Source organism: Nerophis lumbriciformis, linkage group LG03, assembly GCF_033978685.3.
Source record: "Nerophis lumbriciformis linkage group LG03, RoL_Nlum_v2.1, whole genome shotgun sequence".
Classification (NCBI taxonomy): domain Eukaryota; kingdom Metazoa; phylum Chordata; class Actinopteri; order Syngnathiformes; family Syngnathidae; genus Nerophis; species Nerophis lumbriciformis.
This window is the reverse complement of record NC_084550.2, coordinates 24268840-24282117: the sequence shown is the minus strand read 5'-3', so window position 1 is coordinate 24282117 and position 13278 is coordinate 24268840. Positions and strand designations below refer to the sequence as shown.

Sequence of the window (13278 nt, the reverse complement as noted above, 5' to 3'; positions counted from 1 at the left end):
TAAAGTCCAGAACCTTCTCTAAAACAGTCGCACTCTTTACATTCACCCTGCTGCTTTACCTCGGTGGAGATCGAAACTGAAAGTTAACTTGGCGTGTGAGTTGACCACACACTCTCACTGTCCACACCTGACACATATTCCTCTCCACACCTGACACACATTCCTCTCCACACCTGACACATATTCCTCTCCACACCTGACACATATTCCTCTCCAGACCTGGTACATTCTAGCACAATTCCAACTAGAGGGTGTCAGATGTATCTTCTCCATGTCACGTCCTCCCTGTAGGTCAACCTGAAGATGAGGATAAGGATGTCTTACTCCAGCCAAGGAACGACCACTCAGGACATGATCCAGATCGACTCCTTCCCTGGACTGACCTGACCACCGCTTGGTAGTGTGCGAGCACCACACCTTTTATAGTGTTGTCTCCATGGCAACACAAAGTATTCCCACTCTCCATACAAGGTGTCACATTCAGGGTTTTTAAGAGGGTATTTACTTCAATTTGTCCTTCTGAGCGGGCGTGTAACACTCCTGATGCTCCACTCCTCACTGCTCCTGTGCCTTCCTTTTGTGTGACCATCAATCAGACCCTGGACCCTTTTTAAGCTCTTTTTAATGGAACTTCATTTGGCTCTTTATTACAAAATACTTTTTTGGACAATTAATTTTTTTTTATTTAATAAAATTTCCATTTAATTTTTCATTGAATAAAAATATGTGAGCAATATTTGTTTATTTAAAAAAATCAGTGTAAAAAATGTTTTTGTGCAGAAATATTCGTGACTGAAGCAATCGATCTTGTCTCAAAGAGGCGAGTTTTGAAGCAACAAAAACATTTTTACACTGAATTTTTAATATTTTAACACAAATGTTGATCCCATTAAATAGCATAATTTGATGTAAAAAATAAAAATAAAAAAATCAGTTCACTAAATTCTGCTAGATAAATTAATTGTCTAAAAACAAAGTGTTCGTAATGAAACAAAATCCAGAAAGTATTCATAGTGCTTCACTTTTTTCCACATTTTATGTCACAGCCTTATTCCAAAACAAACCAAATTATTTTTTCTGCATACATTTCTACACACAATACCCCATAATGACAATGAAATATATATATATATATATATATATTTTCAGATGTATTAAAAAAAACTAAAAAACTCACATATCTTTGGTCAGTGTGTAATAAATGTGCAAAATAAACATCACATTGTCATGATGGAGTATTTATTGTGTGTAGAATTATGAGGACAAAAAAAGCAGTCCATTGTGAAATAAGGCTATGATGAGTGTTGTGAATACTTTCCCCACGCCATGTATATACTCATGTGGTTATACTCCTACAAGATGTATTTATTTCTGTACATGGACAACTTTGGAATGAATTGTGGGTGTCAGATCAGTTTCTCCCACCATATCCTTTTTTTTTTTTAAATAAAGTTTGGGAAGCTTGTGTTGATTTACTCTGCAGTTCATTTATCCTAACTTTCCCTCCCACTGAACACACCAATAAAGGTGTTTATAGATAGGAAGTCAGCATGTGTTACAGTACATTAATGCACATACAACATGTTAATGTGCCAGATTGAGGCTACCGTATTTTTCAGAGTATAAGTCGCACCTGCCGAAAATGCATAATAAAGAAGGAAAAAAACATATAAGTCGCACTGGAGCCCGGCCAAACTATGAAAAAAAACTGCGACTTATAGTCCAAAAAATACGGTAATTTCCATCTGCAGTCATTTTACCCAACTTTTCCACTACAGAGGGGGCCGGGGCCCACTCCTGTATTAACACTGAATTAGTCATCTTACTCTTCAATAATTATATCTAACCTATTTACAGTTTACTACCTTGTCAAATGATATAAAAGCATGTGCTAACCACAAAGATTATTATTAATTTAACAAATAAACCTCAAACTTAGGTCAGGCTGATTAGAAAAATAAGTACTAACCAAATAAACAACACATTTAGTGCTAAAAATTGATAAATGTTTCTTAACTGAACAATCAATAAAAGTAACATACAAATAAAAATACTAAATCACATATTTAGTCATAATTTTTGCGCTTAAGAAATTTCTTTGACATTGTTTTATATCACAAGTGTCAAACTCAATGTGTGTTGATAAAATACTACATTTTTACGTCCACAATTTCGCCTTGCGGAGTGGAAAGCTTCTCCGAGGTGTTATTCAATTTATCAATGCAGAGATCGCAAAACCCTAACGCCCGCAATACTGGGAGAGTTGTCCTGATGCCAATATTTTGGTACCGGTACCAAAATGAATTTTGATAACGTTTCAAAATAAAAGGGGTACCACAAAAAAAATTCATTATTGGCTTTATTTTAACAGAAAATCTTATGACTCATCAAACTTGTTTCTTATTGCAATCAAAGAAGAAGTTTCATTAAATAAAATAGTGAACATACTAGACTGCTTCAGTTTTAGTAGCAAGTAAGCAAACAAAGGCTCCTAATTTGCCTGCTGACATATTGTCATTTCTTGTTCTATTATTTTGTCAAAATTATGAGGGACAAGCGGTAGAAAAGTGATTATTAATCTACTTGTTCATTTACTGTTAATATCTGCTTATTTTCTGTTTTAACATGTTCTATCTACACTTCTGTTAAAATGTAATAATCACTTATTCTTCTCTTGTTTGATACTTTACATTAGTTTTGGATGATACCACACATTTAGGCATCAATCCGATACCAAGTCGTTACAGGATCATATTCAAAGTCCTCATGTGTCCAGGGACATATTTCCTTTTTTTTTTTTTTTTTTACTACCGGTAATTGAATGGACTGAATGAAAATATCTATTTCTATTTTGACAGGAAAAAATGCTAATCTTTTAAACGTTATTATCTAATCATAGCAAATATGACATTATTATATAGTGTATTACAAAAATATGTTAGTAAAGATAAAAATAAACAGTTGAATATTTGCTAGTCACTTTTAAGGGGGGTGTGATTGTTTGGAATTTCTTAAAGAAACATCACCACCAATCTCATCAATATTAACATATTTATCATCACCACTATTATTATTATTAACATGATTTACCAAACTTGTCAATATTAACATTATTTATCATCACCACTATTATTACATTAAAGTTACAATCTCATCATGCCAAATATAACATTATATAGTGTATTATAAAAATAGTCACTTTAGCGCATGATATATCCACTAATTTGTACATGAAATTTTTTTTATAATTATATTAATTATATTGTCATTACTGCCACAAGTGGTGGAAAAGTGTATTACAACTACCCTGTTTTATATTGTCATTACTGCCACAAGTGGTGGAAAAGTGTATTACAACTACCCCTGTTTTATATTGTCATTACTGCCACAAGTGGTGGAAAAGTGTATTACAACTACTTCTGTTTTATATTGTCATTACTGCCACAAGTGGTGGAAAAGTGTATTACAACTACCCCTGTTTTATATTGTCAATACTGCCACAAGTGGTGGAAAAGTGTATTACAACTACCCCGTTTTATATTGTCATTACTGCCACAAGTGGTGGAAAAGTGTATTACAACTACCCCTGTTTTATATTGTCAATACTGCCACAAGTGGTGGAAAAGTGTATTACAACTACCCCGTTTTATATTGTCATTACTGCCACAAGTGGTGGAAAAGTGTATCACAACTACCCCTGTTTGATATTGTCATTACTGCCACAAGTGGTGGAAAAGTGTATTACAACTACCCTTGTTTTTTATTGTCATTACTGCCACAAGTGGTGGAAAAGTGTATTACAACTACCCCGTTTTATATTGTCATTACTGCCACAAGTGGTGGAAAAGTGTATTACAACTACCCCTGTTTTATATTGTCATTACTGCCACAAGTGGTGGAAAAGTGTATTACAACTACCCTGTTTTATATTGTCATTACTGCCACAAGTGGTGGAAAAGTGTATTACAACTACCCCTGTTTTATATTGTCATTACTGCCACAAGTGGTGGAAAAGTGTATTACAACTACTTCTGTTTTATATTGTCATTACTGCCACAAGTGGTGGAAAAGTGTATCACAACTACCCCTGTTTGATATTGTCATTACTGCCACAAGTGGTGGAAAAGTGTATTACAACTACCCTTGTTTTTTATTGTCATTACTGCCACAAGTGGTGGAAAAGTGTATTACAACTACCCCGTTTTATATTGTCATTACTGCCACAAGTGGTGGAAAAGTGTATTACAACTACCCTGTTTTATAGTCACTACTGCCACAAGTGGTGGAAAAGTGTATTACAACTACTTCTGTTTTATATTGTCATTACTGCCACAAGTGGTGGAAATGTGTATTACAACTACCCCTGTTTTATATTGTCCTTACTGCCACAAGTGGTGGAAAAGTGTATTACAACTACCCCGTTTTATATTGTCATTACTGCCACAAGTGGTGGAAAAGTGTATTACAACTACCCTGTTTTATATTGTCATTACTGCCACAAGTGGTGGAAAAGTGTATTACAACTACCCCTGTTTTATATTGTCATTACTGCCACAAGTGGTGGAAAAGTGTATTACAACTACTTCTGTTTTATATTGTCATTACTGCCACAAGTGGTGGAAATGTGTATTACAACTACCCCTGTTTTATATTGTCATTACTGCCACAAGTGGTGGAAAAGTGTATTACAACTACCCCTGTTTTATATTGTCATTACTGCCACAAGTGGTGGAAAAGTGTATTACAACTACCCTTGTTTTATATTGTCATTACTGCCACAAGTGGTGGAAAAGTGTATTACAACTACCCCTGTTTTTTATTGTCATTACTGCCACAAGTGGTGGAAAAGTGTATTACTTTCACGACTGTATATATCGGTATCGGTTGATATCGGAATCGGTAATTAAGAGTTGGACAATATCGGCAAAAAAGCCATTATCGGACATCTCTAGTATTTTATTGACATATTTCCAGGCTTTTGCGGGCCATATAAAATGAGTTGTAGGGCCTAGAGTTTGACACGTGTGCACTCGACACAGCAATAAGATTGTTTATAGATGTATAATAAAACTCCTCATAGGAAATTGCCATGTGTTATAACTTTGTGACATGATACAATGCACTTTAATGAACATTGCAAAGAACCACTAATTCAGCGTTATAGTGAGTTGTATTTGTCATGCACTTCATTTTGCTGTGTTTATCTGGCACTATGCGGTCCCTGGTGGGAACAGTGCCTTAGAGGAACCATACAAAGCTCCACTTCAGCATTTATTCACAAGCAATAAAGCGCACATTTGTCAAACTGACGAGTCCAACCCAGAAAGCCAATACGGGTTACAAAAACATCCTTTTTTTTTTTCTTTCTTCTTCTCGGTGTTGTTTGTTTTTGTCTTAACGCGTTTATATGATAGGACACCTACGGCGCTCATGACGGAACGACGTGGGTGGCCGTCCCTCCTCTTAGCGCCAACACCAGGTGGAGCACCGAGCCGCCCTGGATTTTGTAGTCCGCTGCCGTCTTCTCGTCGTTCCTGCCAGACACAAACACACCGTGAGGATCTTTCACCTGCTTTTCTCTTACCTGCACAAGCCTGGAAGTCAGAGCTGTGGGTAAAGTGCAAGTTAAAACAAGATGGACAGAAGTGCAGTCATTTGTCCATTCCTTCTAGTCAACAACAACACTGCAGCTACAAGAAATACATTTATACTTATTTTCTGTCTGATAAGATCATTCTTCTCACTAAGCAGATTTGATGTTAGTGTTTTACTTGTTTTAAGGGTTTTGGTCCTAAGTGATCTCAGTAAGATATTATAGCTTGTAGCTGAGATTTGATGACCTATATTGAGTAAAACATGCTTGAAACTAGAATATCAACTGTTGCAAAGCTGTGTCATCAACACTCACAAGTATAAAACTACTTTTTTAAAGTAATCACTTCTTATTAAGTTAATATTTAAACATTTAACATGTGACATTTCAAACTATTTTGAACAGAAATAGTTCATGCACATTCAGATGAATTCTTCAAAATTACAATAAAAAAACATTTGGCCGGGAGCTGCGTGTGTGTGTGTGTATATATATATATATATATATATATATATATATATATATATATATATATATATAAATAAGAGATGTCCGATAATGACTTTTTGCCCATATCCGATATTGTCCAACTCTTAATTACCGATACCGATGTATACAGTCGTGGAATTAACACATTATTATGCCTAATTTGGACAACCAGGTATGGTGAAGATAAGGTCCTTTTTTTAAAAATTCATAAAATAAGATAAATAAATTAAAAACATATTCTTGAATAAAAAAAGTAAAACAATATAAAAACAGTTAGATAGAAACTAGTAATGAATGAAAATGAGTAAAATTAAAGGCCTACTGAAACCCACTACTACCGACCACGCAGTCTGATAGTTTATATATCAATGATGAAATCTTAACATTGCAACACATGCCAATACGGCTGGGTTAGCTTACTAAAGTGCAATTTTAAATTTCGCACGTAATATCCTGCTGAAAACGTCTCGGTATGACGACGTCAGCGCGTGACATCACGGATTGTGGAGGACATTTTGGGATAGCATGGTGGCCAGCTATTAAGTCGTCTGTTTTCATCGCAAAATTCCACAGTATTCTGGACATCTGTGTTGGTGAATCTTTTGCAATTTGTTCAATGAACAATGGAGACAGCAAAGAAGAAAGCTGTAGGTGGGAAGCGGTGTATTGCGGCCGACTGCAGCAACACAAACACAGCCGGTGTTTCATTGTTTACGTTCCCGAAAGATGACAGTCAAGCTTTACCATTGGCCTGTGGAGAACTGGGACAACAGAGACTCTTACCAGGAGGACTTTGAGTTGGATGTGCAGACACGGTACCGTGAGTACGCATGCAGCTGCGGCTTCCAAACATTTGATCGCTTGCCCGTACGTGCGTGCCGCTATGTGCATGTCACGTACGTAACTTTGGGGAAATATATGTGCTGTATGAACTTTGGGGAGGTGAACGGTACTTTTGGCTGTGGGATTGAGTGTTTTGTGCAGGTGTTTGAGTTGTATTGGCGGGTTATATGGACGGGAGGGGGGAGGTGTTTGTTATGCGGGATTAATTTGTGGCATATTAAATATAAGCCTGGTTGTGTTGTGGCTAATAGAGTATATATATGTCTTGTGTTTATTTACTGTTTTAGTCATTCCCAGCTGAATATCAGGTCCCACCCGCCTCTCACAGCATCTTCCCTATCTGAATCGCTCCCACTGCCCTCTCGTCCTTCACTCTCACTTTCCTCATCCTCGCTCAAATTAATGGGGAAATCGTCGCTTTCTCCGTCCGAATCGCTCTCGCTGCTGGTGGCCATGACTGTAAACAATGTGCAGATGTGAGAAGCTCCACAACCTGTGACGTCACACTACTCGTCTGCTACTTCCGGTACAGGCAAGGCTTTTTTATCAGCGACCAAAAGTTGCAAACTTTATCGTCGATGTTCTCTACTAAATCCTTTCAGCAAAAATATGGCAATATCGCGAAATGATCAAGTATGACACATAGAATGGACCTGCTATCCCCGTTTAAATAAGAAAATCGCATTTCAGTAGGCCTTTAAATTTTAAAGGTTAGTACTATTAGTGGACCAGCAGCACGCACAATCATGTGTGCTTACGGACTGTATCCCTTGCAGACTGTATTGATATATAATGTAGGAACCAGAATATTAATAACAGAAAGAAACAACCCTTTTGTGTGAATGAGTGTAAATGGGGGAGGTTTTTTGGGTTGGTGCACTAATTGTAAGTGTATCTTGTGTTTTTGTTGTTGATTTAATAAAAAAATTCAAAAAACGACACCGATAATAAAAAACTGATACCGATAATTTCCGATATTACATTTTAACGCATTTATCGGCCGATATTAGCGGACTTCTCTCGTTTTTAGTATAAGTTTGCTGGTTTCAAGAAATGTAATGCCGAGCGCATATCATTATGTCAAGATAATAGCACTAATATTTAAGAATATTTTTCAACATATTGAGAAAAAATATCTTTTTTTTTTCGACCAAGAAAAGTGCACTTGTTATTAGTGAGAATATACTTATTTTAAGGTATTTTGGGGTTCATTGAGGTTAGCTGATTTTACTTGTTTTGGAAAGTCTTGACAAGCCAAATTTTCTTGTTCTATTGGTAGATAATTTTGCTTAGTTCAAGTAAAATACCCCTCATTTTTGTATTTTTTTCCCTTTGTTTTGAACACTGACTTTTTGCAGTGTAAACACTCTTATGCACCTAAATGTACAATTATGGACCGTGGAGGCGCTCACATCTGTTTTCCGCTGTAGATAAGTCTTTGTTGTTGGGGCGGGATCCCTTCCTTTTCCTCCACCCGTTCTTTAATTCGCTCCACCTAGAAAGCCAAAAAAAAAACTGTGTTTTGAGCAGAAAAATACAGTGGTGGTCAAAAGTGTACATACACTTGTAAAGAACATAATGTCATGGCTGTCTTGAGTTTCCAATCATTTCTACAACTCTTATTTTTTTGTGATTGGAGCACATACTTGTTGGTCACAAAAAACATTCATGAAGTTTACTTCTTTTATGAATTTATTATGGGTCTACTGAAAATGTGACTTGGTCAAAAGTATACATACAGCAATGTTAATATTTGCTTACATGTCCCTTGGCAAGTTTACCTGCAATAAGGCACTTTTGGTAGCCATCCACAAGCTTCTGCCTGAATTTTTGACCACAAAATTGGTGCAGTTCAGCTAAATGTATTGGTTTTCCGACACTGACTTGTTTCTTCAGCATTGTCCACACATTTAAGTCAGGACTTTGGGAAGGCCATTCTAAAACCTTCATTCTAGCCTGATTTAGCCATTCCTTTACCACCTTTGACGCGTGTTTGGGGTCATTGTCCTGTTGGAACACCCAACTGTGCCCAAGACCCAACTTCCTGGCTGATGATTTTAGCTTGTCCTGAAGAATTTAGACTTAGACTTCCTTTTTATTGTCATTCAAATTTGAACTTTACAGTACAGATAAGAACAAAGTTTTGTTGCATTAGCTCATGGTAGTGCAGGATAAAAGAGCAATAAGGTACAGATATACAGTAAATAAATAAATTACTGTACAAATAAATATTTTTGCACTTTTGCATAAGCATCCACATTTATGGATGTATGTTATATTGTCTTTATATTCCATTTTGGAGGTAATCCTCATTTTTTCATTGTCCCATTTACTCTCTGTAAAGCACCAATTCCATTGGCGAAAATTGCCATCTAATCAAAAAACCAAACCCCAAAACTCAAAATTGCGCCCTAGCGCCCCCTAGGAAAAAACACAGACAAAACTGCGTGTAACTTCCGGTAGGAATGTCGTAGAGACCTGAAACAAAAACCTCTATGTAGGTCCGACTTAGACCTAGATTTCATACATTGACATCCTTCAGCAAAAATCAACAGGAAGTTGGCAATTCCCCCTTCGAAACAAAAGTTTACTAAAAACAGTCGCTTTTGCCTCTTTGAGCTGTAATTTGACCCCCTTAACATGCTTCAAAACTCACCAAACTGGACACACACATCAGGACTGGCAAAAATTGCGATCTCATAAAAAAAACTCAACCCCAAAACTCAAAATTGCGCTCCAGTGCCCCCTAGGAAGAAAACACAGACACAACTGCTCCTAGGAAGACAACTCAGACAAAACTGCCTGTAACTTCCAGTAGGAATGTCTTAGAGACATGAAACAAAAACCTCTATGTAGGTCTTACTTAGACCCACATTTCATACATTGACAATCCCCAGCAAAAATCAACAGGAAGTTTGCAATTCCCCCTTCAAAACAAAAGTTTTGTAAAAACAGTCACCTTTTTTCAAACATTATCTCCTCTGAGCGCGTTTGTCATGTCGGCTTCAAACTAGCACAGGAGAGAGATTGAACCCTTCGGATTAAAAGTTGACCAAAGAGTTTTAATTACTGCTCCGGTTTGGATGTTATGTGCCGTCAAAGTCGGTCCCGTCCATTGCTGCTTGCAGCTTTTATTATTATTATTATTCTGCTGCCTCTTTGAGCTGTAATTTGACCCCCTTAACATGCTTCAAAACTCACCATATTTGACACACACATCAGGACTGACGAAAATTGCCATCTAATCAAAAAAACAAACCCCAAAACTCAAAATTGCGCCCTAGCGCCCCCTAGGAAAAAACACAGACAAAACTGCATGTAACTTCCGGTAGGAATGTCGTAGAGACATGAAACAAAAACCTCTATGTAGGTCTGACTTAGACCTAGATTTCATACATTGACATCCTTCAGCAAAAATCAACAGGAAGTTGGCAATTCCCCCTTCAAAACAAAAGTTTTGTAAAAACCGGTCACCTTTTTTCAAACATTATCTCCTCTGAGTGCGTTTGTCGTGTCGGCTTCAAACTAGCACAGGAGAGAGATTGAACCCTTCTGACCAAAGAGTTTTAATTACTGCTCCGGTTTGGATTTTATGTGCCGTCAAAGTCGGTCCCGTCCATCGCTGCTTGCAGCTTTAATTCATAGTTAATATTGTAAATCCCACATTCTTTATTTCCATGTACATTCTGGGTGTCTCATTCAGTAAAAAAAAAAATTATGTTCCGTTTTTAAGGCAGTCTGTCACAACTTTTTCATTCAATCAGACATTGGGAGTTTTTGTATTCGTGTTCCGGGCCCCAGACACATTTTTTTTCTCAAAATTTGGCCTCCGGGTCAAAATAATTGCCCAGTCCTGCTCCAGAAGGTCTTATCTTTCTCCATGTGACGTCAGATGAAACAAAAATAAAAGATTATTGGAAACTCAAAGACAGCCATGACATTATGTCCTTTCCAAGTGTATGTAAACTTTTTTAATCGCGACTGTCACACAGGGTTTTTTTTTTAACAGCTTTACCTTATCCGTGGGCTCGATGTCGATCTCTATTTCTTTCCCAGTCAGAGTCTGAAATAAAAGCATCTAAATTTAATTGATGTTTATTTTTAAATCAGGGTTGACCTAAAAAAAACAGTTTTATTCGACTTGGCATCTTATATTGCTGTAAATGTCTAAATGTAACTAATAATCTTCATTCAGTGTATAAAAATTGTGTAAAAAAAAAAAAAATTGTTAAAAAAAGTCAGTGTATAAAAATTCAGTGCATAAAAAAATTCAGCGTATAAAATTTCATAGTTAAAAAAATTAAGTGTATAAAAATTCAGTGTATGAAAATGAAATTGTTAAAAAAAAATTCAGTGTATAAAAATTTAGTGTAAAAAAATCCAGTGCTTAAAAACTCAGTACATAAAAATTCAGTGTGTAAAAAAATTCCTGATTCAACCACGTTAAAGCTGAACTAGTATAGTTAAGTTAGTCTCACAGCTGATGTTAATCTCCATTAGGCGACTAACTAGCGATTTAACTAGTAGCAACTATGCTAGTTGACTAATAATAGTTACTTTATTCAATAACGAAGCCACACAGCTGACTTATTATGAGTTTAATCACACATTTAAGCTGTCCTTTTAAATAGTGCTAACAAATAATAATGCAAAATAGAGCGAAATAAATAAGCTTTAAACAAGCGACCATCTTTTTTAACGGACGAGCTCGCCTCACTCGGCGCTGCTTTCGTATAATTATGAAAAATAAACGCCTTACCTTCACTTTAATTAGCATTTTGACGGATGACTTAAGATATAACTTTAACTTATATGGACATTCGCCGAATAAAGCGCTAAGAGTGCTAGTGCTTCCAAAATGCTCGCCGGGATGATTCAGGAGTACTTCCGGTGTCACATAGAAAACCGTTCCGGCCACACTGTGCAAGTGCATGACGTTCCGCTTTGCCATTTTGTTTATTAATAGTATTTTTACGTTTTCTAACGTAAGCGATGAAGCTTTTGAGGCTAAAGTGTGACATTATACACGTTTTTAATCATGTAGATGAAATATTTTTTATAATTTTTGATCGTTGGAAAAAAAATATTTTTGTTTACAATAATATACGTAAATGTTAATGACGACTGTTTTTTTTTAACGTAAAAACACTGCTTTGATTTAAAAAACAATATTACTACTTTTACTTGCTGCAGACGTTTAGGGTGGTGTTTGTATTGTTGTTGTTTTTTTAACTTACATTTTTATTTCAATGACCTTCGTTTTTAGAACAATTTATAACTTCTGTAATTTAAATAAATACATAATATGCAAAAAAAAACACTTTCTGTTTCAGAACTAATAATAATAATAATAATACATTTTATTTGGTATAGCGCTTTTCAGAGTACTCAAAGACGCTTTACAGGATAACAAATTAAAATGTAAAACAGTTCAAAGTAATAATATAAAATATTACTTTTTTATTATAGAACAATTTAGAACATATGTAATTTACATAAATATATAATGTGCAAAAAAAAATCCACTTTATGTTTTTGCACTAACACAGTCCTAAAATGTTCACAAGTACATTAATAATATATATAATGGCGGTGAGTAGCCAGTAGGCCAAACCACCTGTGTGTTTTTTTTTAAATAAACCTTTATTTATAAATTAATAATAATAATAATCAAAGTAAGTACAAACACAGTACAAAACAGCACCAGGGGGTTGTAAATTCAAATAAAAACCACCTGTGTCAGTAAGGAAATACATTTGCTCAATGACGTAATCATCTAATTTGCATAATTTCCTAAATGTACCGGTAATTGTGTATCGTATTAATGCTGAAGACGTACAGGTAACCTTTCTATTCTGATTTCAGATCGACATTTGCAATAAAAGTGACCAATAGTTTACTTATTTTGCACTATTGGCTTTATTTTGTTGAAACAATTGTAGGTCATAAACTGAATAACTGTATCATTTTGTTCATATTCTCTTATATTGTTGAATTGATATATTGTTAGATAGTCCACAAATATGTTTTAAAGGATTTCAATAAAAGACAATAGTATTTTTTTTTACATTTACTTATTTTGCACTATTGGCTTTATTTTGTTTTAACAATTGTATGTCATACAGTTGAATAATTGCATCATTTAGTTTATAATGTCTCATATGTTTGTAATTATATATTGTTAGATAGTCCACAAATATTTTCTAAAGGATTTGAATGAGACAATAGTATTAATTTTTTGTTTACTTATTTTGCACTATTTATTTTTTTTGTTCAGTGTCATAAAACTGAATATTTGTATAATTTTGTTTATAATGTCTCATATGTTTGTAATTATATATTGTTAGATAGTC

At 35.2% G+C, this 13278-nt stretch overlaps 2 protein-coding genes across 2 annotated transcripts in view; one reads left to right on the top strand and one right to left on the bottom strand.

Moving 5' to 3' along the window:
* Positions 1-1465, top strand: part of ap1g2 (adaptor related protein complex 1 subunit gamma 2) — an 81437-nt gene extending 79972 nt beyond the window's left edge. Inside the window, exon 22 of the mRNA XM_061935860.1 lies at positions 292-1465. Within this exon, the coding sequence (XP_061791844.1) occupies positions 292-387 (96 nt within the window). The 3' untranslated portion in view covers positions 388-1465. The remainder of the gene's footprint in view (positions 1-291) is intronic.
* A 3470-nt stretch (positions 1466-4935) lies between these two features.
* nedd8l (NEDD8 ubiquitin like modifier, like) lies at positions 4936-11862 on the bottom strand. Its single transcript, XM_061935881.1, has 4 exons — positions 11685-11862; positions 10941-10988; positions 8338-8420; positions 4936-5534 (listed from the first exon to the last, which is right to left on the bottom strand). The coding sequence occupies exons 1-4, from the start codon at positions 11856-11858 to the stop codon at positions 5429-5431; spliced, it is 411 nt and encodes a 136-aa protein (XP_061791865.1). The 5' UTR covers positions 11859-11862; the 3' UTR covers positions 4936-5428.
* Between the last annotated feature and the right edge of the window lie 1416 nt (positions 11863-13278).

Coding starts and splice junctions, on each gene's coding strand:
- nedd8l (XM_061935881.1), bottom strand. CDS start 11,858: ATGCACTTGCACAGTGTGGCCGGAACGGTTTTCTATGTGACACCGGAA. Junction 10,989..11,684: donor AAATGCTAATTAAAGTGAAG/GTAAGGCGTTTA, acceptor CTTTTATTTCAG/ACTCTGACTGGGAAAGAAAT. Junction 5,535..8,337: donor ATCTACAGCGGAAAACAGAT/GTGAGCGCCTCC, acceptor TGTGTCTGGCAG/GAACGACGAGAAGACGGCAG.